The sequence below is a fragment of the Zalophus californianus genome, chromosome 11 (genome assembly GCF_009762305.2).
Source record: "Zalophus californianus isolate mZalCal1 chromosome 11, mZalCal1.pri.v2, whole genome shotgun sequence".
NCBI lineage: Eukaryota > Metazoa > Chordata > Mammalia > Carnivora > Otariidae > Zalophus > Zalophus californianus.
Window position 1 is genome coordinate 91,743,009 of NC_045605.1, and position 26,530 is coordinate 91,769,538.

General features: G+C 36.3%; 2 protein-coding genes across 5 annotated transcripts in view; one reads left to right on the forward strand and one right to left on the reverse strand.

The window, feature by feature from the left end:
- The window catches only part of LRRC4C (leucine rich repeat containing 4C), a 1,194,180-nt gene that overhangs the window by 207,783 nt on the left and 959,867 nt on the right, over positions 1–26,530 (reverse strand). The window lies entirely within an intron of this gene.
- LOC118356080 (glyceraldehyde-3-phosphate dehydrogenase-like) lies at positions 7,314–8,542 on the forward strand. Its single transcript, XM_035722871.1, has one exon. It carries the CDS (start codon positions 7,375–7,377, stop codon positions 8,374–8,376), a length of 1,002 nt encoding a protein of 333 aa, XP_035578764.1. The 5' UTR covers positions 7,314–7,374; the 3' UTR covers positions 8,377–8,542.

The following is a 26,530-nucleotide window of genomic DNA, read 5'->3' on the forward strand; positions in this document are numbered from 1 at the left end:
TTGCTTTCAGACTCAAAACTTTCAAAAGGTTCAATATTAGTGATATATAATTTAATGATCCAAAGTCTTTCTACATTCTATAACCCTGGCAAAATTGTGAGGGAAGAAAATTAGCAACAAAAACAGCAGCAGCAAGAACCATAGGATAACAGTTACTTGGCCACTGGAAATAGTTGAAATCATTCACTCAGTTATTAATATTCTTTGTAAATTATTAGTTAGCCAGTATCTGATTGATCCACAAAATCTGATGTTTTCCTAACTTTTAAAATAATGAGGCAAACATAGATTTTTCACTCATAAATAATATGTTCTATACTACTTAAAAAAACACAAACAAAAAAATTCAGGCCTTTCTAAACTGAAAAGTTTTATACATTGCAGTGTCTCATAATTGTTTACACTTCTTGTGTTACATTCTTTTAGGTGTAGAAACCATTATGATGAACACAGAAGTCATGTCACGGCCTGTGTCTGTGCTAGAAGAAGGTTCACTTTGCAGGTATTTATATTATATCAAGAAGGGGGTGGGTTTTTGTAGATGACATTTAAAGGCATATCACAAAAATAGATTTCTGAATTAGAAATTAGGTTTAACATTTCTCCTTCAGTCTATAAACTCTACACATAAATCCTCTGTTATTGGGATGTAAGACAGAAGGTGAACTTTCTTATTAAAGGGCTTCTCAAGCGTCATTCCCAATGAAATAGCCAAAACAACAGAAAATAAAGAATTAAGATTTAATAAAAACGGCATGAATTCCAATTGTGTTTGCTTTGTTATAGCGTGGAAAATATTTTATGTGACCAGGATAGGGAAGAAGAAAAATCTTAGAATTGTAGTTATTAATTGTTGGATGTTCCTAGTTGAGATGTCGACCCACATTAGGAATCTCTTTTTCTCTCTCCTTTTCTGATGCTATCCTGCCTCTGATAATATACCTACAGCAAGAAAAAAACTCAATTTTTATGAATGTTTACTTACTTAAAATAGAAGGAACTTGCTAAATTTTTGAAATTCCTTATTTTTGTAGTTATTCATTCACTACATACCTAGAATGGCACTGTGTGAAGTAGTTAAGAACTTGAGTTCTGGATCTAGACAAATTGAATTCAAATCTCTACTGTGACTTTTACTAGCTCTAAGACCTCAGGAAAGTTCCCCATTATCTCTGCACCTCATTAACTTTATTTGTAAAATGTGACAGTAATAGCATCTACCATATAGGGTCATTTTGTAAAGTGCTCTATGTCAAGCGTTCTGAACAATGCCTGACACATATTAAGCATTATGTGAGTATGAGGTTTTAATATTTATTTATTTTTGTTGAACATCTGCTACATTCAACATATGTTAGACATTGTCCTTGGGAAGTGGATATAGTATGAATAAAACAAAACTGCTGCCTTATTTTGAGTGATTATGATGGAATCTAGGTAGCTATTCACCAAACCTCTCTACTCTTCTTGCTAGATAGTTGAATTATAGATTCCAATCTTCCCTATAGCGATGCATGTCCACAAGACTGAGTTTTAGCCAAAGGACTGTGAAAAGACATATGTGTACTATTTGCAGGTAAAATTTATAGATATTTCCCACTTGCCATCTCTTCTCTTCCATTGCCTCCTGGCTGTATGCCAGGATAAATGTGAAAGCAACAGGTCAAAGATGTCAGTCCTGGTTTCTGAGTGACTGTGTAGGGTAGACCCCCAGTCCCACCTCATGCTGCCACTGACATTGTGCAAATAGGAAAACTATCTACTACTGTACTATGCTGCTAAAATAGCAAGGCTTATCTCTTAAAACATTTAACATTACTTCCATTAATGTGAAGGGGAAAAGGAAATAAATGTAAGACATCGTATTAACAAATGCTAAGTACCTGACAGAAAAAAGAAGCAGGGAAAGGGAGTAGAGAGTGAAGGAGAGTGGTCAGGGAAGTCCTCACTTAGGAGCAGGTATCTGAAGCAAGACTTGAATGAACTAAGTAGAGAGACAGATACACTGTTATTGGAAAAGCACTCCAGGCAAACAGAACAAGAGCAAAGACCCTGGATGTGGGAGTATGCTTGGAATCTTCAAAACTTAATGAGAAAGCCAGGGCAGGATGGAGTTGAGCAAGACGAAAGTTCAGAGGCAACCGTGGGAAAGACTGGTGTGATTTCACAGACCATGATAAAGATTGTGGATTTTACTGGAAGATTTTCAGTAGGGAGATGATGCAACATAATTTACATTAAAAAATAATCACTCTAGCTCCTGTGTAGAAGTTGGGTTAGGGGAAGAATGAAAGCTGAGATGTCAGCTATGAAGCTATTACGGTAGCTTTGAAAACAACAAAATGGTGGCTCCAAGTCTTCTCATGTTAACGTTTTTGATTCCTAGATCTTTTGTCTGCTCATCATATAACAAAACTTATGTATCATTCACTATCCTGTTTACTCTTTCCTGAAAAGCACTTCAGTTTGATTCCATCTTCCTTACATTCAGCCAGAATTAAACATTATTCTTCATGTATGTCCCACAAGTCATGGTTTCCTAAGGCTGGGCACTGTTGCATAATTATTATTATATATTTATATAATTATTTATATATTTATTATATAAATATATAATTATTATTATTATAATAATTCATTAAACTATGGAGATCTGGTTTTATATTTTCTACCCTTAAACCTTATCACATCCATTTTATATTTCTACAATTGATGGTTTGGAACATTCTTTTTAAACAGAGCTCGTGTAACTTAACTATTGAATATATTTTCTTTTTTTAATATTTTATTTATTTATTTGGGAGGGAGAGAGAGGGGGGGAGTAGGAGAGGGAGAGGGACAAGCAGACTCCTCAGACTCCTCACCAAATTCAGAGCCTGATACAGGGCTTGATCTCATGACCCTGAGGTCATGACCTGAGCTGAAATCAAGAGTCAGAGGCTTAACTGACTAAGCCATCCCGGCGCACATTGACTATATTTTCCATATGAACCTATGACTATTTGGAAACTTAGCTCGACTTCTTTCTATCATAATAATTTAGTCAAGGCTTTCAAAGAATATGTTCTAAAACAGTAAATGAATTTGATGTGAAAAAAGGATTTAATAGTCAAATATGTTTTGGAATCATTTAACTAAATTAGGTTAATCAAATCCCATTTTTACAGGAAAGTTCAGAGATTTTAACATGATTTTAGGCATTGTGACTCTCCATGAAGTGAGATGATATTTGGAGTATTTATCAAACTTAATTGACTTAGAAATCCCTCTTCCCATTTTCTGACTTTTATAGAACATTTCATAGAACTAAAATTCTGCTTGGCTATATATACTACTGACTTCTGGAAGACAGTAGTTTTAAATAAATTTTAATCTGAAATAATCAAAAAACAGCCACCTATATTATCAAAATCATAACTGAAATGTATGTAAGAACTACCACTCATTCAGCTTATACACCCACAGTAATCTCATTCCTCAGAAAACTTCTCTTGATAACAATCTCATGATAAAACCATTTGGAAAATGATTTTTTAAAAATGAAAACGACTCCAGGGAAATCATTAATACTACCTAAACTTTCTTTAGAGGTCTATATGGAATATACATGAATCTCATACATTCAGTGTTACCTTCATTAAAAATAAAATTTGGGGGAGTCTAATAGAAAAAAGGTTGGCACTATTTCTGGCCACTAGCTTATAAAGAGAGAGAGGTTCTTGATGTTACAGGTTTGCAGTAGAGCAGAGCTGTGATTCATCCAGTTACTGAGGGGCCTCCAGAAAGCCCGAGATGAATGTTTGCATTCACCCTTTCCTATTCCTGTTTCAAGATGAGTAACCAGTTACAAAGGACCAGAGGGTGTTTTTGCACCTTTTCTTCCTCTTTATTAAGGCCGACTTCACAGCCCAATGTGACAGGTAGTGTTTCTGCACTTGGAGTCTTCCCAGAAACATATTATCTAACTCTGTAGGAGCTGGATTCTTTAGATTGCTTCAGGATTGATAGACACCTCTTTGCCATCAGCAGTCTCTTTGTACCCAGAAAAGAAGGTATGCTATATTTACTTTGGACAGTTGAGTTGTTGTCCCAAACTACAGAATGCCTTATCTTTCACAATATAATGAGAATAACATGGGCTTTAAAGTCAAAAACACTTCTAACTCTACATCTATTAGGTGGAATAGTGCTCAATGAATGTGGGCCTGTTTTTTTTTTTTTCATCTTTTAAATGGGGGAAATCTTAATGGAGCTCTAATGTGAAGTAATGTGGTATAAAGTTTGGAATATTCTAGAATATAAATGCAGTAGATCAGGTACTTTGACCATATTGCTTTCTGTCTTACCCCAAAGACCAAGAGAGGTAGCTTGCGTAAAATAAGCAACATATTTGTTGGTTGATTGAACATACTAACTATACTGAAGCTCTTTTTTTAAAATTTTTATTTATTTATTTTTTAAACATTTTTTAAAAGATTTATTCATTTATTTGAAAGAGTTAGAATGGGAGAGAGAGAGAGTACATGGGGGGGAGGGTTAGAGGGAGAAGCAGGCTCCTCACTAGGCAGGGAGCCCGATGCGGGACTCGATCCCGGGACTCCAGGATCATGACCTGAGCCGAAGGCAGTCACTTAACCAAGTGAGCCACCCAGGCGCCCCGCTCTTTTTTTTTTTTTTTAAATCATAGATTCCAACATAAACAAGATCACCAGTAATATGATATGGGTTTTGGCAATAACTTTTTATTTATCATATAGTACTACTTTTAATATTAGAAGTGTTTTAGGTGACTGGACAATTAAATAGAACTTATCAATTGTAATTCTATTAATTTCTTCTTCTTTTTAATTAACTTTCTGTAAAGAACAATGGTGAAGGGTAACTCCATGTTTTTGGACGATCATAAAATTTAAAGGTGATTTTAATACTTTGAGTAAAGAGGAAACTGACACTTGGAAATTTGGCATATGTGGTTCCAAGAGAGTAAAAATCTTAAGACTGCCTGGGTGTATTTCATTCTTCCTTATAGTGCATTAAAATGAATAACTGGTAATTGTATTTGAGAAACTATTTCATTAAAATTGTTTATATTCTCTATTTTTCTAGTATATTATAATTTTTCTAAGTAATTCTCCACTTCATCTCCCTGCTCATTCTGCCCAGGCATATGGTTACTTCTATTCTATATACTATTTTCCAACATATACAACTAATAGGTAAAAGAAACTATGCATATGAATTCTGATTTCTCTTTTGTTTCCATGGGCAGAAACATGAGAAGTTCAGCATTGAGTTGGTACAGAGTTCAAGTGTTAGTATTGTTTGCATTCCATTACTCTAGGAAACAGGGAAAACATAGGAAAATGACAGGGTTAGATTAGGATGTAATACACCCACTTTTACCTACCTATCTTGTTGAAAATGCTATTCTCTAAAGGCACTGTGATTAAGGAATGTGTGTGGCAGTGGATGGGGTAAATTGGGATGAGGGATATATAAAGAGAATTGGAAAGCTAAATTTTGTGATTACTTAACTCCCAATATAATGTATACATGAGTATAGCATATAATAAACACAATGAGAGTAGTCCTAAGAACTTTTATTGAGTGTTTGCTGTGTGCAGGCACCCCTACAAGTACACTGCAACCCTCTTTTATTTAATTCTCCCAATGCCACCATATAGGAAGTTGACCTATAGTTTCCAAAAAAAAAAAAAGGGAAGTGTAAATCAGAGAAGTTAACCAACTTGTGTAATATCATGACATGCATATGCAGAGTATAGGTGAGGTGAAATCCCAGGTCTGTTTATTCTGGTTCTCCTTCCCTAAGGGCAGATGAGATTGTCTTTCATAAATACAGAAGAGCAAAGGGAGGGAAAAAATTAAATTGCAAAAGCCCCAAATTAAATCCATATGGTGAATTATCTATGGTGGGAGAAGATTTGAAGGTTGTTTTACTAGTAGGGATCAACTCACAAGCCCATGTATTCCTGTTCAGTATACAACATTTTGGTAGTGGAGGCTGCACAAAACAAAGGAAAACTTGAACTTGCAGTGTCTCTTTTGCAACTTGTCTGCTGGTGTCACAGCATCAAAGACTGTTAAAAGGAAACTCAGCTGTTGAATACCCTAAAACCAAGTGATGCCTGGTGTGTCTCATTTCTTTCCTAACTTAAAGTATATGAACTATGAAAAACTTTTAAATTTTTATTAATTTTGTTGTTTTATCTTCTTCCAGAGTTCAAATGACAGAAGCAAAGACAGTCATCACAGTTGATACATCACTTTTCATATCTCTACTTTCCTTTGCTTGAGTTAATGGCACGGTTGGTGTTCAATTATAGAAAGAAATATAAATTGATGTACCTTGCACTTGAAAAATATAGGGATGACATGTATATTTGAACCATAATATGGAGGTTTTTCCTGAGGGTTTCTTTGTAAATTACAGCTCAGTGTTATGCTTTGGGTTTTGATAAAGATTATATTACTGGTATTTTTTTAAGTAAAACAATTAAATCATTCTAAAGAAAATATAACAAAGGCTGTATATAAACCATATTGTTGAAAAATTCAAGAGTACTACTATGCAAAATTAATACTCTTCAGCTTTATTTCTGACATGTTAATGCATAAATTTGGAGCAAATTAAAATCTTGAAAAGTCAGTTTAAGCATTTAAAAAAGTAAAGCCCTAGACCCCATTAACCAGTGTGGAAAATACCTATAATTTAACAAAAAAACAGGTGAAGAAGATGGAGAAGCAATGGATAGAAAAATAAAGACAAAGGCTAAAAAACTTATAAAAATTTTCACTATTTTAAGGAAGCAAATAATAATAAAAGACCGGTTTCATTGATTAGTTTTGCATTTCTCTTTTAGATGGGATTATTAAAGCATCAGTTAAAAGTACCTCTTCAGAGTGACTGATTGTATTTAAAGTGGCTCCCTTTCCCCAGGTATTGCCTATTTTTTACCCTATTTATTTACTATATATTGCTAATTATACTATGCAATTTACCTTTACATCTATCTATGTATCTATGTATCTATGTATCTATCTATCATCCATCCATCCATCCATCCTCCCATCTTTTTATCAATCCATATCTTCTTTTCTCTACCTGTTTTATTTATTATCCATCTTTTCCCAAATAGAATGTGGGTCCATAAGTTCAGCAGTAATGTTTCCTTATTTGCCCCCTATCCCATGCCCAAATAATGCCTGAAACTTAATTGGTGTTCATAAAATTTTCAATGAAGGAATAAGTACATGGTATAGAATTAAAGAAAGTATAGATAGGCTCTCTGCTCCTCCCCGTTCGACAGACAACCGCGAATTCTGGTGCAGTGCCAGCCGTGTCCCTGAGACACGATGGTGAAGGTCGGAGTGAACGGATTTGGCCGTATTGGGCGCCTGGTCACCAGGGCTGCTTTTAACTCTGGCAAAGTGGATATTGTCGCCATCAATGATCCCTTCATTGACCTCAACTACATGGTCTACATGTTCCAGTATGATTCCACCCATGGCAAATTCCACGGTACAGTCAAGGCTGAGAACGGGAAGCTTGTCATCAATGGAAAGTCCATCTCCATCTTCCAGGAGCGAGATCCCGCCAACATCAAGTGGGGTGATGCTGGTGCTGAGTATGTTGTGGAGTCCACTGGGGTCTTCACCACCATGGAGAAGGCTGGGGCCCACTTGAAGGGCGGGGCCAAGAGGGTCATCATCTCTGCTCCCTCTGCCGACGCCCCCATGTTCGTGATGGGTGTGAACCACGAGAAGTATGACAACTCCCTCAAGATTGTCAGCAATGCCTCCTGCACCACCAACTGCTTGGCTCCTCTGGCCAAGGTCATCCATGACAACTTCGGCATCGTGGAGGGACTCATGACCACCGTCCATGCCATCACTGCCACCCAGAAGACCGTGGACGGTCCCTCTGGGAAGCTGTGGCGCGACGGCCGAGGGGCTGCCCAGAACATCATCCCTGCTTCCACTGGTGCTGCCAAGGCTGTGGGCAAGGTCATCCCTGAGCTGAACGGGAAGCTCACTGGCATGGCCTTCCGTGTCCCCACCCCCAACGTGTCCGTCGTGGATCTGACCTGCCACCTGGAGAAAGCTGCCAAATATGACAACATCAAGAAGGTGGTGAAGCAGGCGTCAGAGGGCCCCCTCAAGGGCATCCTGGGGTACACTGAGGACCAGGTCGTCTCCTGCGACTTCAACAGTGACACCCACTCCTCCACCTTTGATGCCGGGGCTGGCATTGCTCTCAACGACCACTTTGTCAAACTCATTTCCTGGTATGACAATGAATTCGGCTACAGCAACCGGGTGGTGGACCTTATGGTCCACATGGCCTCCAAGGAGTAAGAGCCCCCTGGACCACCAGCCCCAGCAAGAGCAAGAGGAAGAGAGAGGCCCTCAGCTGCTGGGGAGTCCCTGCCCCAACTTATCCTGCAAAACACTGAGAATCTCCCGACCTCCACCGTTTCCATCCCAGACCCCCTGAAGAAGGGGAGGGGCTTGGGGAGCCCTACCTTGTCATGTACCATCAATAAAGTATACTGTACCCAGCCAAAAAAAAAAAAAAAAAGAAAGTATAGATAAACTGGCTTACTAATGTTGGAAATAAATATTAGTGGAACATAACTTATATATACTTTGACAAATTTACACAGGAATGAAGACTTGTGTATAGAAGGTTATATAATGCAGTAATATTTGTGATTATAAAGATCCAGAGTTAACCTAAATTTACCAATAGGAGACTGGACAAACAAATTACTTGGTATTCATATGACGAGGTTACCATTAGTCATGAAAACCAATATGGTTATTTATATGGAGTCATAGTTAAAGATCTCTAAGTTCTTTTTCTTAGTTTTTCTTAAGCAAGACACACAAATTTGTTAATAATATTTCAATTTGTTTAAAACCTTTATATATGTGCATAAAATTTTATAATACACACATTTGCATATATATATGAGAATTTGAAATTTAATTACATTTAAAAAGTGTGAGGTTGGGAAAGAGGTGGAAAAAGAGCCTCACTTTTTTATTTTAGCCTCTTTGCATTAATATGTTTATGTGGTGTTTTTCTAGTGATGATGTTGATTACAATAAAATAACATCTGAAAAAATTATAATATAGACCTACATCTGATATTTTAAAAGATACTAAAAATATATTTTTAGGCTAAAAAAAGCAAGTTGTAGGAAAAAAATGTAGTTAAATAAAAAGAATGGAAGAAACTGAGAGCAAGAAAGAACCCACATGTATAGGCAGGTCCTAAGTGTGTAAGTAGAGATACATGCTGAAGTCTAGATGCTACTGGATGAATGTCCATCAAGAGTTAACTACAATGAATTTTGGAAAATAAATTGTAAGTGGGGATCAGAGGAAGATTTTAATGTTTTCTTTATGTTGTGTATGCTTGAATATTTTAATAGTGAGTATATATGCCTGCATTATTTTTGTAATTAAAAAAAAGGGAGGGAATTGAAGCCTTATTATATATAAAAACCCAGCATCACCAGATCTTGAATGTGTCCACCTCTGGATACTTTGGAAGTAAAAAGAATGTCTTTAACAAGGCAACCACATGTAAACACTTAGAGAATGGATGTTGTCATTATTTTCTGCCCCATTCTTACGATTGTATAATAGAATGACTTCTTCATAGTATCATGTGATAAGTAATTTGCCTCCAAGGCAATAGAATAATCCCAAGGGACCCTCTAGAACTGACAGTAGCAGTCCACTGTGGTGGTTATTTTACCAGGATTCTCTCCCATGTTTCACTCTGCAAGCAGGCACAAACTCTTGCATAGGCATAGTGGGATGTGATTGCCCAAGGACCCAGGCAAGAGGATACTATGGTGTTATCTACCTGGGAGATAAATATTAAATGGGAAGTGGGGTCAGAAGTTGAAAGTGAATAACTTTATGGATCCAGCAAGAACTATACAATCTATTCATGCCAATTTACTTCCCTAAATAAATTAGGCTCTTTTAACTCTTTAGACTTTGGCTTAACTAGTCTTTTTATGTAGAACACCTGTACTACTGTACTGGGCACTTGACGTCTATCTCTAATAACACCAAACACTTCAGAGAAGAATTACTTGTTCCATTTTCTGGGTTATTCCAGCACTTATTAAAGTTACCTATATGTGATTGTTTAGCTTTATAATCTATGAATACTTTGAAATCAAGAACTTTGTGAGGGACATCTTGTCCCGAGTTCCCAGCTCATTGCAAAGTCTGGTACCCAAGTGCTCAGTAATTGTTTGTGGATGTTGTCTCTGGTTCTTGACATCAGAAACACAGTGAAGATTTCCATATGAGAGTAGCATCATGGTCTTTGTGAAAAGCACTGCCTTGACATTTGTATATCACTTTTTAGTTTACAACTCTTATATTGCATTATCATCTTCAAGGATGATCTCAAGCCAGAAAAATAGGTATTACCACTAATAACATTTTAGTGTTGAAGAGATAGACTTAGCATACTTATCTTCCCAAAGGTTCCACAGCTCACAAGTGTTACTATGATTTTAAGTCACACTACCTCCCTTGGTATTTGTTGGAAATCTAGTTCCACAACCACAACCGATTATGTAATCTCAAGGAAGAAATGATGCTACTAAGTTTTTCTGGAGCCCGCGTACTTCTGGGAGCGTAGACCCAGCAACCTTCTGTGGAGGTAAGTAAAGGTGAAATGGAGGTTCTCTCTTCCTCCTTATAGACATCGTTTGCAGCAGGGATGGGGGACATTCTCACAAACACCATGTCCACCCCTGCTCCCAACAGCTCAGACAACAGCCAATACACAATTATACTGTCCCTCCACTGATACCCATGCACACTAAAGAGACTTGATGATTCAAATCTGTAACTCCTTCTGATGATTTCAATGTATTGTGGAAATAATAATAATAACAAAATATTGTTCCTTCCTGCACACCCAAGATGAAGACCAGAGAGTATTTGAGAATGGGGGAGAACAGAGAAAGAAGAGAAGGAAATGCTTTTCTCAATGTTAATCATAGCTAACATTTATTGAGCACTTACTCTGTGGGGTTTAAAGCTGATAGGGTCATTATATACAGGTTAAGTGCATACACTGACAAGTCAGACTGCATGGACTTTGAAAGTCAGCTCTGGCACTCATTATGAATCTTGTACCAGTTGCTTATTTCTTAAGTGCTTAGCTGTAAAATGAGGTTGATATTAGCATCTGCCTCACAGGGTTGTTCAGTAGTGTGGCCTCTGCCAATTTCTATGGTGTAAACACTCCTACCAGTGCCTATTAGAAGCTACCAACAAGCAGCTCACCAAATTCTTGAATATGCAACAGTTTAGCTCTCATGACAGAACAAGCCAGCTCCACCACACTTCTATTGTTATGACGATTAAAGTTAGTATCATAAGAACTGACAGGAGTTCCTGGGATAGTGTGCTTATACTAAGCAATTTTGTTGTTGTTGTTATTTTTTAAAGAGATACTTACATTAGTTCATCTCTTCTTCACAATTATTCTGAGATTGGTGTTATTATTATTTTAATCTCAGAGGAGGTTAATGAGTTGGGAAGGACTTCGGTGTCTGGTGGCAAAGGAGAGAAGTGAGATTTGAATAGCCTGCCACACCATACTATCCTCTTGCCTGGGTCCTTGGGCAATCACATCCCATTATGCCTATGCAAGAGTTTGTGTCTGCTTGCAGAGTGAAAGAACGGTAGAGAATCCTGGTAAAATAACACACAGTGGACTGATACTATCAGTTCTAGAGGGTCCCTTTGGATTTTTCTATTGCTTTGGAGGCGAATTACTTATCACATGATACCATGAAGAAGTCATTCTATTATACATTCGCAAGAATGGGGCAGAAAATAATGACAACATCCATTCTTTAAGTGTTTACATGTGGTTGACATTTTGTTAATTATTTGGAATGAATTATTTTGTGCAATAATTACGGCAACTGTCTAAGGAAGGATTATTTCGTACCACTCCGCAGTTGAGGTAATTGAAGCCAGAGATAATATGTAATTTGTTCAAGGTCACAAAGCTTCAGGTAAACATCAGCTTTGTTTTAATCCAAAGTCTATGGATACACTGCAATCCATATACTCTACTGTTGTCTCTTAAATTCATGAAAAAGTGTCAGGAATTTTAGGATTACGTTGATGTCCTTTAGAAGTGAGAGTATCATTGAGAAATTTAAAGTTCACGCTAAAGCTTTTTAGAGTGAGAATGTTAAAGACCAATGTCAGGCAAAGATAGGGGGCTGGAGGAAATTCATGTATTCAATGTGACTACTACTTCATTAAAAATAAATTATATTTTATTGTCAAAACCGCTTTACTTTATTTTGAATATGCATATAGTTCTGAGACTGGAGGGGAGCAGGACCATGGATTTTGTGCCTTTCAGAGAAAGTCACATTAAGAAAAATGCAAGGGTCAACTTCAGGCTACTCTACATTCTGCTTGCACCTTCATTGTATTGGAGAAAAAAAGAATTAATTGGTTCATTTAGCCCTTCGCTTAATTCAGCCTTTTATTGTGCACTTCAGTTCTCATCCAAATGAACAGAGACAGTGCAAGAAACAGAACACATTTAATGGGGCTCTCAAAAATATGCGGTTGTTGCTCTTGCTCCTTTAATAGACAAAAATCATTTATTTCCTTCTGTAAAACTCCACTACCCAGCAAAAATAGCATTTCTTAACAAATGTATATCTTACCAAAAATGGAAAATCCACCTCTCTCTCTCATATGCACAAAGTCATAGAGACTCATTCACAGTGTATCTACACACAAGCCTCCCTACTGAGCTCTACAAAGCCCACAAATCATGTTAAGGACCTCATGTCCTTTTACACGTTAAGGACATAATGTCCTGTGCATGAAACAAAGAGTCATGAGAAATTAAAAGTAAAAGAGACCTTAGCTCAAATTAAATCCAGTTTTCCCATTTTATAGATAAGGAAAGTGAGGTCTGAGGGGTGAGGTAATTAGCCCAGGCTCCTGCAGGTGATCATTTGGCAATTTAATCCTCTCCTAGCTTTTACTACAGCCTTCTCTCTCCTATATTGGACTACTTGCTTAATAGTGATCATTGCAGTGGTCCCACACACTGATCTCTTATATGCCTATTATCCTATCCTCCCCCAAATGCATGTGCACCTATGGAGAATCATGGGGTATCCTTCCATTTCCACATAAAAATTTTCCCCTTACCTTTTAGAAAATACTCCATGCTCTTCTTTTTCACAGTGATCATCTTTTGAGACATGGTCTTGGGAAAGCACCAAAGAAGCAATTTCATTTTTTTATCAAAAACACCCAACTATGAGCTCGTGGCTTGTGTGAATTCCCACGGATTCTACTGCTCATGCTTCTTCCCACACAACCATAAATACTTTACTTGCCTCATGCTAATGATTTTCATCAGCTTAAAGAATGAGTTTAGTTAATCTCCTTCTGTTTAACAAAACACAGGTCAATCTGATAAAATGTTTAGGAGAAAAAGTAAAGCTGATGTTCTTCCCCTCAGTGATGTACCAGGTAGGTTTAAGGAAAGGTGTTGGCAAGTGATACAGAAGTAATTCATTACTGAAAAATAGTGTAGAGATGTTGCTCCTCTTAAAAGCTCGGCACCACTAAGTGGCATTGTGAAAGCCAAACATCCCATCTTTTCCCAGCAAGCCTCTGCTCTAGGGAACAGATCCAAGTGATAGAAGTGCATGTCACATCCTGGTTTTTGGGAAATAAGCTGTCATTTCATTTTGAGCTTCCCAGTAATATGAATTCAACTTCCTCAGTAGAGAATAACATTTTTTTCCCTCCAAAGCCATCCATTATTTGTAATGGGGACTCAGTGTTAATTTCACTGCTTGTCAATTAAGCTCATCCCTTAATTTAATTGGGATTTGTATATAAAACATCACAGTGCTAATTCTAGTCCTTATTTCATGCCTAGAATAAGCTTTACCGTCCAAGCATCCTTGCATCCAATCACCACATCTCATTTTATCCTGTGGCCAAATTAATCCTCTTATGCATAAGTTTAATGAGAAGATCCTCCTTGCTTTGGAACCTCTTGGATTCCCACTCTCTACCAGATATAATCCAAGTTCTCTCACACAGCAAAAAAGGCTGTAAACAATATGAATCAGTCCACCTGACCAGCCTTATGTCTTCTACTTCATTTTCATGAATGCTTTATGCCATCTAAAACTTGTCTAGTTGCAAATCAAAGTCAGGATTAAAAGAATGTCCAACTAGTAGCCTTGCAAAAGCCTTTCCCAATCTGATACAATAGTGCCTATGGGATTTGGAGGGGGAGAAGAAAAGAAAAAAGGAATTCATACCTCACCCACACCTAATAGGATAAATATATAGAGCCTATGGAATGAGAGTTAAAAAAAATAAAGCATCACTTGCTGGAAATTAAGCTGGCTACTCTCTAGATTTAAACAAAAAAATATTTAAAAAGACTAATGATATATGGTGACTAACATAACATAATAAAATAAAATAAAAAAAAATATAATTCAATCCTAAACATTTTATGCATCCATAAAAATTAAGAGAATTCAGTAAATAAAAATGAATAAAATGTATGAAACAATGTGCTATGTACTGAATGCTTGTGCTCCACCTTCTGCCCCAGATTTTTATGTCAAAGCCTGATCCCTAATATGATGGTACTTGGAGATGGGGCCTTTAGGAGGTACTTAGGTTTGGATGAGGTCATAGATATGGAGACCCCATGATAAATTGGTGCCTTTATAAGGGAATAAATAGCCCAAGGTGGTCTCATTTGCTACTATATGAGGATATAACAATAATTTGACAGTCTAAAACACAGAAGAGGTTTCTCACCAGAACCTCACTGTACTGCCACCTTGATCTCAGACTTTCAGCCTCCAGAACTATGAGGAATCAGTTTCTGCTGTTTATAAGCCACGCCATCTTTTCTACTTTATTATGGCAGTCTGAACTAAGATACACTAGTTTTCAGTGTGGACCACAGACAGTATAGGGCAGTGATCTCTGAAAGAAGGTAAACAAATGAGATGACCCCTATGACTATCTTAATTGACCACCTGGAGAGAGATTCCTGGCCACAGTACAGGGAGAAGGAATCCAAGAGCCTCCTATCTACCTGATTTGAGGAGACAGTGTTTTGAGTTTGGGGAGGTAAAAAGGCTAGAATCTGAGAGGCAGAAGACACAGAGGACTCCAGAAAACTGCCAAGGTTTCCACGCAAGCCATTAGATGAGTACTGATCAGTACACAAGCATGAGGAAACTACCAAGTCTGGAGGAAGAATCAGCAGAAAGGAGCAGATAGATGAATCCCTGTTGCTCACACAAGAGGAAAAATTCATGTTCCCACCAGACAGAATGGAGAGGTCCTAACAAATGGACCACTGAGCAGTGGCCACAGAGGGTATTGCCTCAGTAGTGAGGTCAAATGAGCTGTAGACTAATGGCTGCTCTGTAACCAGTAAACAAACTTCAAAGAAAATTTCAAAACAAATTAAATAATACCATGTAACTTAACTGCAGACCAAAACAAAGACCACAGATAAAATAAGAAACAATAACAGAAAAAAAAATCCAGCAAACACTAATGTAAAGTTTACAATGTCTGGCATCTAATATGAAATTATCAGACATGGAAGGAAGCAGGAACATATGACCAATAATGAAAAGAAACATCAGTTAATAGAGACAGACCCTAAGTTGACTTCGATGAAAAAATTAATACACAAGGATGTTAAACTGCTATGATAAATACTGCATGTGTTAAAAGAGCTAAATGAAAGGTATGGATATGTTAAGAGATGGAGAGGATATAAAAATGGTCCAAATTGAACTTCTAAAGATGGAAAATTTATTGTCTCAGATGGAAAATATACTTAGTAGGATTAAAAACAGATTAGACACTTCAGATGCAAATATAACTCAAAGACATAGAAATACAAAGTATCCAGAATGGAGCTATCCATATTTAAAATACAAAATATAAAATAAAATAAAATAAAATAAAATAAAATAAAATAAAATGAAATGAAATATAATAAAAGCAAACTAAGAAAGCATCCATTAGCTATGAGGCAACTCAAGGAGCCTAAAATTTATGTAATGATGTCTCAGAATTGAGAAGCATGGACAGACCAAAAAAAAAGTTGAAGACTTAATTACTAATATTTTCCAAATTTTATGAGAACTATGAACCTACTGGTTAAAGAAGCTAATAAACCCAGAGAAATATGAAAAAAAAAACAACCACGGAGTCACATCATAATCATATTGCTTAAAACTAGTGATAAATCTCGCAAGCAGTGAAAAATCAAATTACCTACAGAGGAAAAGATTAAAAAGACAGAGACTTTTATTGGGAAAATTACAAATGGAAGGAAATGGAACAGCATCTTTAAAGTACTGACCAAAACCAAACCAAAACAAAACGAAAAAGACAACCAACAACCTGTTAACTAAGATCCTATATCCAGCAAAAATACCTTTTCACGATCAAGGTAAAATAATATCATTTTGAGAAATACAAAACCTGAGAGTCTTCATCATTACCTGACAGCACCACAGAAATGTTAAAGGATGTACTTTAGGCAGAAGGAAAATGGTACCAGGTGGAAATCTGGATCTACACACAGGAATGAAGTATACAGGACATGGTAAGTATGTGGGAAATTTAAAACTTAATTATCAGTAAATGAAGACATAACATTTTATTGGCTATTTAAAGCATTGTGATATATATATAATATGTATATCTAAATATATATAAAATAAATATAAAATAAGATCTGTACCGTAATTTAATCATCCTATATTTTTTCCTCATTTCATCTCTATGAGGGATTGTATATTAAAAACTTGAAGGGAGGGGAACCTCTGTGATTCAGTCAGTTAAGCATCCAACTCTTGGTTTCAGCTCAGGTCATGATCTCAGGTTCATGAGATCAAGCCCCACATTGGGCTCTGTGCTCAGCATGGAGTCTGCTTGAGATTCTCATTCTCCCTCTGCCCCTCCCCACCACTTGTACATGTGCACTCACACTTTCTCTCTAGATTAGATAAATAAATGATCTTTTAAAAAAAAAACTTGAAGGGAGGGACTGAGTTCTTTTTCCAATTCTACTTTCAACTATGTAACCTTAAGGAATTTGCTTTCTCATTCTGTGCTTACATTTCTCATGTATAAAAGAAAAGCATTGGCCTTTATTAAATTCTGTGGTTCTTTTACCCTATCCTTCCTAATGTCTCTTCTTGGCAAACTCCTGTCACATGAGTTCTAAAGAAGAACTGAAGGCAAGCTTGGAGAGCTTCAGAGAAGATTTTTGAGCATGCTGATTTATATATCAAAGAAATAAGGAAGGCTGAACTTTTTTTTTTTTTTTACAATAGTATTTAAGAGAAGCAAATGTCATGCGTGGTGACTCAAGCTGATGACTGTCAGATATTCATGATGCAGAACAAAAATGCCAGTCTTGACATGGTGAGAACAATTAACTTCATTGTCATCATGATTTTTTCAAATATTTATTCTATTTAAAGTACCTGAGTGGGTTGTATGAGGTATAGACCTATCTCAATTTTACTTATTATATCTGACTTTGCAACCCGATACATACTATCAATAATATTTTAAATTCATCTCAGTAGGACTACACTTTACACACTACAAAGTTCAGTTTAGTTCAACAAATTGAATTTCGATTGAGGAATTCAATATGGTATATCAGAATGATATAAAACCAGAATTTTAATCTCAACACAACTAACTAGCTCCATTACCTAGAAAAAAATCTTGTTTTGTTAAAAATATGTTTTGTTTTCTGTAAAATTAAGAGGCTACACTATGTTATTCTTAAGGTAATTTCCAGTTACAAAGTCTCATATATGTCTATGTAACTGTACTGGAAAGTGTGGAGAAAATAAACTAGTATAAGATATGCTTCTTACCCTTGAGGAAATTATGGTCTAATTGGGCAATAAACTGTATACGTATTTAACTCAGAATTAATTACTGAATGTTGATTATGTGCAAGGGACTAGGCTTGGTGTTACTTGAATTGTAATAGGTATAAACTTCCAGAGAGATATTGTCAGCTAGGATTTCAGGAAGAGCTTTACAAAGAATTGGAGATCCAGGATGGAATTTGAAGGATGGATGGTATTAAACTGAGGATACTGTGAGAATGTGTCTCAGCTAGATGGTAAGATTTTAGACAAAAACTTTAAAAGAATACTATTTACTCATATTATACATATATATAAGGTTTATAATAGGTAAGGCTTATTTAAATCGTGTTTGTTTGTATGTGTGTGTGTATGCAATTTATATACATCCACATACATTTCTTGACTGAGTCTTTTTATTTATTTATTTATTTATTTTGACAGAGACAGAGACACAGCGAGAGCAGGAACACAAGCAGGGGGAGCGGGAGAGGGAGAAGCAGGCTTCCCACTGAGCAGGGAGCCCGATGCAGGGCTCGATCCCAGGACCCTGGGATCATGACCTGAGCCGAAGGCAGCCGCTTAACGACTGAGCCACCCAAGCGCCCTTGACTGAGCCATTTTAATGAGGAGAAAAAGAAGGAAGACAAGTGCAGTAGGATGATGTGGTAGAAATAGCACCCAGATATTCTCATTTCAAGTCCAAACACTGAAACTACCTAGGTCTCCAATTTCATCAACTCTTTTTACATTTCTCAGTGTTTTTAGTTCTAAAACATGGTGGGGGGATACGTAAACTAGATGAGGTTTGATGTCAGTGTTAGCTCTACATTATATATTGATAATTTGAATTGAATTAGTGCCACTGCGATCACTGCACCATATCTGTTTCTGAGATACAGAGGTACACAGCTCCTTCCAGAAGGAGATTCTAATCTAGTTTGGGAACCAAGACATAGATACGAAGTTGAGAATACAAATGTTTCTTTAATACCCGCATCCTTACTACATATTTTATTTCTGTTTCTGTGGCAACCATATCTGCCTTGTTTTTCATGGTATTTCCTATGCTTAGCCCAGGACCAAGTACATTGTAGACATTAATTTCTCGCTTAAATTATCAACAAATAAATTTATGAAAGAACACTAGTTAACTAACTAGTACCATATTTAGAGTTTCATTGGTTCTTTATTTCTGTTATAGAACAGCACAGACATATACCAGTTTACATTATACTCATTTTCCCATCTTGTCTGATTCATTAGATGGAGACAGTTTCAATAGTTAATCCACATTCAGCTCATAAGAGAAGAGTCCACCACTAAATTGTATAATGTGCAAAACTTTGATGCTGCTTTAATATTTTTTGAAAAATTGTCATCATCATTTCTGTTGTATTACATTGAAATGCATTGTGGCCATGTTGGCAATCTGGATATGAGCAAAGAGAAGAAAAGCAAAGTGGCATTACCTAGGAGTAGAAGCATGAGAAGAACGGAGGGTAGAAGCCACAATATTGTATGGAAAGCTCTTTGGGTATCTTCCAAGTCATGAACCCCCTTTTATTGAGGACTGAGACACCTACATATCTTATGTCCCTCTCTCCTTCAACTCTTTGGTAAAATGTCATATTTTCAAAGGGGTTTTCCCTAACAATCTTATTTATTATTGCAACTTCTTATTTTTGCTCCCTTTCCTTTTCTCCACAGCAATTATCTTCTGAAATATTATGTAAGTTACAAATGTCTTTTGGTATTACCTGGTTTCTCTTACTAGATTGTGAACTTTGTAAGGGCACCTATGCCCGTGTTTACATATGTATCCCAAGTCTTTAACATAATGCCTTTCACAAGTAGAATCTCAAAAAATATTCAAAATTTCAAATATTCAAGGTGAACTGCACCTTCTAGCCCTGAACACCACTGATCACCTGGGCAGTTATGTTTTTACTCATGACTTTTCACTATGGTCACAGCTTATTGCCTTAAGGCAGGTACATTTTCAAATGTGGCCTGGACGTTTATATTAATTATCTAGTAGAGTGGGAGAAATAGATATTTTAGAAATCAACACACGTAAACAAATAATTGTAAATTCATGTGGCATGAAATAAAAGTTCAGGTTATGAACAAATAATGGTGGGATGCCATTTACATTAGGAGGATTAAAGATCTTTTGAAAGTACTAACTTGAGTGGAATCTTGAAAGGTAAGAAAATTTTGAATTGCAGTGTTCTTCTTACTTCTTTTAATCCTAACTAATGACTTTTCAGTGTTCAGATCAGGGCACATAAAATCTTCTGTGCAAATCTGAATCATATTTTTCTCAAAGCACCATAGACTTTTTCCTCAATGCACTTAACACAAGACAGTTTTACATTTATTTGTATAATTATTCAATTAACATCTGTATTCCCACAGGACTGAAAGCTTTATAAGTGAATGATCCTGGGGTTTCCAAATTCCTGATTTGGCCTCTCTTGAGGAGAGGCATGTCTGTAATCATTGGTTTTCAGGATATAATTCTGCATTCTTATAATAAAATTCTTGTTATTATTTATTTATTTGATTAGCTAGCCTAGTAAGTTTTTGTCCTGTGTAAATAAGAGCTTTCTATGATATCTTATTTTGCTCTACAAAGATAAATTTGCCATTAGCAGTACTAATATGAATGATATAGCTGTCCCATGGGCTTTGCAGACAAGCAAACAAGGTCTCGGATCCATGATCTATCATTTAATGGTTGTATCACCTTGGACCAGTCTTTAAACCCCTCCACGTCACGATTTCCTAATCTGGAACAGTGTGATAAATAATGCCTACCTCAAGGGATGTTGTACGATTAATTAGATGTTGCAAATAAAGTATCTACACTGTCTTAGCAAATAAATGAGCTTCACAGACAGTTAATGAGATAAGATAATGGTTAATGCATAAGAAGAGAAAGGCAGAGGGGCTGTTATTTACTACATCCGTTCAATAGAAAGCTATTGATAACTATTATATACCAAGTTTGTGGCTAGATGTACAATGGCACAGTCATAATCAGGACACAAGCCTGTCACCAAGGTGAAAACCAGTTGACTCCACATGAGAATTATATGGAGATAGGAGCTGGAATCAGCTCTGTCCTCTATTACTGGTCCTTCTCTTCAATTCCCAGGGAGCAATGAACTTCAAGGACCAATGCTTCTCTTCCATTATTTTCTTTCCTCTTACAATCCCATTTTGTTCTATAGTTTTTATTTTTTTTACATTTTGTAATTTTATTATGTTATGTTAATCACCATACATTACATCATTAGTTTTTGATGTAGTGTTCCATGATTCATTGTTTGCATATAACACTCAGTGCTCCATTCAGTACGTGCCCTCTTTAATACCCATCACCAGGCTAACCCATCCCCCCACCCTCCTCCCCTCTAGAACCCTCAGTTTGTTTCTCAGAGTCCATAGAGACTCTCATGGTTCGTCTCCCCCTCCGATTTCCCCCCCTTCATTTTTCCCTTCCTACTATCTTCTTCTTTTTTTAACATATAATGTATTATTTGTGTCAGAGGTACAGACCTGTGATTCAACAGTCTTACACAATTCACAGCGCTCACCATAGCACATACCCTCCCCAGTGTCTATCACCCAGCCACCCCATCCCTCACATCCCCCACCACTCCAGCAACCCTCAGTTTGTTTCCTGAGATTAAGAATTAGTTTTTAAATAGTTACCAGAATGGCTAAACAGAAGAGCAACTACCTAAACATCACTTCCAAAATTATAGTATAAAGCAATGTACATAACAAATAGAAAATGAAAAAAATGGCAGGCTTGCCAAATGTTTTGTAGGCACTCCATATTGATAACTCCAGCTTGTTTCCTTTTTTTTTTTTAATAGGGAAAAGCAGAAGTAATTATTTTAAAACAAAATGGTACTTCACAGGTCCCAAGAAGATTTGCAACTGCAAGAAGTTATAAGTGATTCCCTTTAGAATTCTTATATCTGAATAAGGATACAGGAAATTTAATGGCCTGATAAGATGAATGTAGGCCTGCAGAGACCCACATAATTCAGCACCTGCAGAGACAAATCTGAGAGCTGGCCAGTAGTACACACACAGTATGCAAAATGACAACTAAATACCCAGGGCAGAGGTTTAAATCCTATCTGTGATGTCTAAAACATTCATTCACTGAAACTACTGCTATGATGCTCTTTACAACCCCATTAAGATTGACGATGATGGAAGGTGTTATTTTGAGTAAGATTTATAGTTAAACCAACCCTCAGAAGCTAGATTAGCAAAGGAGGGAGGGTAAAATAAAATAGAAAACAACAACAACAATGCCTTTACTTAATACATATTCTAAACAACCTTAACAAAATGCACTAAGAATATCAAGGTTGAAGAAGGGTCTCAAAACAAACCTGTCAAGACTCAGGGCCGTGTCTAAAAAAACCCAAGAACACAAAGTCAAAGTAACACATTGAGAGGGCTTCTGCCAGACCACACTCTGTATCAAGAGGTAAAACAAAGCTGGCAAATGTTTTGGTAAAATGTTTTAGTAAAATCATCCTAGTATGAGGTTTAAAAGGGAGCAAGAGAGAGTACATAGGGCTCATTGAGAGTTTATTTTCCAAGAGATGAAAAATTGTTTTTAAAATAAAATTATGTAATAAATAACTGAAAATAAAAACACTGAAATAAAATTTATTTTCAATTCATTGCTGTTATTCCAGATTTTTATAGGCCCACCTTTTAAAATGGATCTTTTGTAAGCTCATTTTAGCAAATCCTTTGCAAAGTTTTAACGTGGAATGAGTCATATTTAATTGCCACTGTACATTGACTTTTTGAAGAATCTTGTCTAAACACAACCTTCAGACATAGAGACACTCATTTTTGCATAAGTGCTGCTTGCTGGATCACAAAGACATCAATGAAAAAAATTCAAAAATTCATTATAGGCACTTTTTCCACAAAAACTGAAGCATAGGATTATTAGTTTTCATATTGCTCCACTTTCTAGTGGAGATAATGGTTAAAAATTCCATAGACATTGCATCTGTACTTGTCAATTTGGGTCTTAATTTTTTTAATTGCAGGCAACTTCCCAATATTATAAACTGCAGCTTAATTCTATTCAAGCTTGTCCAGCTGGAGTAATATATGCTTTGGCCTTGCCTGCTCTACAAAGTTGAGGAGATGGTTCTTTGCGAATAGAAAAGGTCTAGACACTACATTTTGTACACTTTTCACAAAGCTGTTGGCAGAAAAATACTTCCTTTAGATCCAGAGGTATAGAATTTGTAGGTTTGGCCCAAATAACCATACATTATTTTAATGATCAATTCATTTACTAAAACCTCCCAATTGCTAAATCCCTAATCAGAGAGTAAATGATTATAGACCATGGTGGACTCTTTCGTTTTTGCAACTGAAGCCCTTCTGAGTTAAATAAGCATTGGGCCTATTAACCCTTTCAGATACAATCATGAGTTTCATATATCCTCAGTGAGACAAAAACTATTTGCAAAGCTATGTGCTAACAATGAATATACAAAGTGAATCAGACAAAGCTTCTGCCCTTGATGGTCTTACAGAAATGTAAAAATATAATCAGTTCTAGGGTTGACCTATATACAGAGTACTATAAGAATAGTGAAATACAAATGGATCAGAACAAAAACATAATGAAAGTAGAGATTCCCAATTAGACAACATGGCTCAGGAAAATATTGCTTTTTCATTTGAGTCTGATAGGCTCATAGATTTCACAACCAGCTAGGCTGGGGGAGGGGAGGAAAGAGGTGTGAGATTAACAAACAGAAATACAGAAGTATGTCTTAGAAGCATATCTAGAAATCGAAGAAGAATATATTGAAAAGAAGCATGGGTGTGACCTTTAGTTCATGGGATCAAATAGACATGGGATCGAATTGGATCAAAAATAGATGTACTTTTCTAATTATTATTATTTTTTAATTTAAATTCAGGTTAGTTAACATCTAGTGCAGCACAGGTTTCAGGAGCATCTAGTAATTCATCACCCAGCTACAACACCCAATGCTCAACCCAACACATACCCTTCTTAATGTCTGTCACCCATCTAGCCCATCCTTCACCCACCTCCCCTCCAGCAACCCTCACTTTGTTCTCTGTAGTTAGCCTCTTATGGTTTCTTCCCTCTCTGTTTTTATCTTATTTTAGTTTTCCTTCCCTTCCCCAATTTCCTCTGTTTTGTTTCTTAAATTCTACATATGAGTGAAATCATATATTTATCTTTCTCTGATTGACTTATTTTGCTTAGCATAATACACTCTAGTTCCATCTACATGTTGCAAGTGGCAAGATTTCATTCTTTTTGATCAAGTAATATTCCATTGTATATATATACACCACTTCTTTAACCATTCATTAGTCGATGGACATTTGGGCTCTTTCCATAATTTGGCTATTGTTGATAGTTCTGCTACAAACATTGGGGTGCATGTGCCGCTTGAATTAGCATTTTTGTATCCTTTGGATAAATACCTAATAGTGCAATTGCTGGGTTGTAGGGTAGCTCTATTTTTAGCTTTTTGAGGAAACTCCACACTGTTTTCCAGAGTGGCTGCACTAGTATGCATTCCCACCAACAGTGCAAAAGGATTCCCTTTTCTCCTCATCCTAACATCTCTTGTTTCCTGACTTGTTAATTTTAGCCATTCTGATGGGTGTGAGGTGGTATCTCATTGTGGTTTTGATTTGTATTTCCCTGATGATGAGTGATGTTGAGCATCTTTTCATGTGTCTGTTAGCCATCTGAATGTTTTCTCTGAATAGAAAGTGTCTATGCATGTCTTCTACCTATTTCTTAACTGCGTTATTTATTTTTTGGGTTTGAGTTTGATAAGTTCTTTATAGATTTTTGGATACTAACCAAAGTATCTTCTGTCAGTTGCCTTTTAGTTTTGTTGACTGTTTCCTTCACTGTGCAGAAGCTTTTTATCTTGATCAGGTTCCAATGTTTCATTTTTGCTTTTGTTTCCCTTGCCTTTGGAGATGTGTCTGGTAAGAAGTTGGTATGGCCGATATCAAAGAGTTGCTACTTGTGTTATCCTCTAGGATTTTGATGGTTTCCTGTCTTACGTTTAGGTCTTTCATCCATTTTGAATTTATTTTTGTGTATGGTATAAGAAAGCGATCCAGTTTCATTCTTCTGCATGTTCCTGTCAAGTTTTCCCAACACAATTTGTGGAAGAGATTGCCCTTTATCCATTGGATATTCTTTCCTGCTTTGTCAAAGATTAGTTGACCATAGAGTTGTGGGTCTATCTCTGGGTTCTTTATTCTGTTTCATAGATTTATGTGTCTGTTTTTGTACCAGTACCATACTGTCTTGATGACTACAGCTTGAAGTCTGGAATTGTGATGCCACCACTTTGCTTTTCTTTTTCAATATTACTTGGCTATTTGGGGTCTTTTCTGGCTCCATACAAATTTTTGAATTGTTCATTCTAGCTCTATGAAAAATGCTGGTATTATTTTGATAGGGATTGCATTGAATGTGTAGATTGCATTGGGTAGTATAGGCATTTTAACAATATTTGTTCTTCCAATCAGCATGGAATGTTTTTCCATTTCTTTGTGTCTTCAATTTCTTTCATAAGTGTCCTATAGTTTTCAGCATACAGATCTTTTACCTTTTTGGTTAGGTTTATTCCTAGGTATCTTCTGATTTTTGGTGCAGTTGTAAATGGGATCAATTCCTTGATTTCTCTTTTTGCTACTTCATTACTAGTGTATAGAAATGCAACAGATTTCTGTATGTTGATTTTATATCCTGCCACTTTGCTGAATTCATGTAACAGTTCTAGCAATTTTTTGGTGGAGTCTTTCAGATTTTCTACATAGAGTATCATGTTGGGTGCAAATAGTAAAGTTTTGACTACTTTCCTCCTAATTTGGAAGCTTGTAATTTCTTTTTGTTGTCTGATTGCTGAGGCTAGGACTTCCAGTACTATGTTCAACAACAGTGGTGAGAGTGGACATCCCTGTTGTGTTCCTGACCTTAGGGGGAAAGCTTTCAATTTTTACTATAGCTTTCTTTTGATATCAATTAGCATGATAGATGGTTCTTCATCCCCTCACTTTCAGTTTGGAGGTGTCTTTGGATCTAAAATGTGTCTTTTGTAGGCAGCATATTGATGGGTCTTGTTTTTTTAATCCATTCTGATACACTACGTCTTTTGATTAGAGCATTGAGTCCATTTACATGCAGAGTAATTATTGATAGATGTGAATTTAGTGCCATTATATTACCTGTAAAATTGTTGTTTCTGTAGATTGTCTCTGTTCCTTTTTAGTCTTTGTTGCTTTTGGACACTATTTCCCACTCAAAGGGATCCCTTTAGTGTTTCTTACAGAGCTGGTTTAGTGTTCACAAACTCCTTTAGGACAGTGTTGATGGACAGAATATTCTTGGCTGTATATTTTTCCCATTTAGCTAGTTGAATATATCATGCCACTTTTTTCTGGCCTGCCA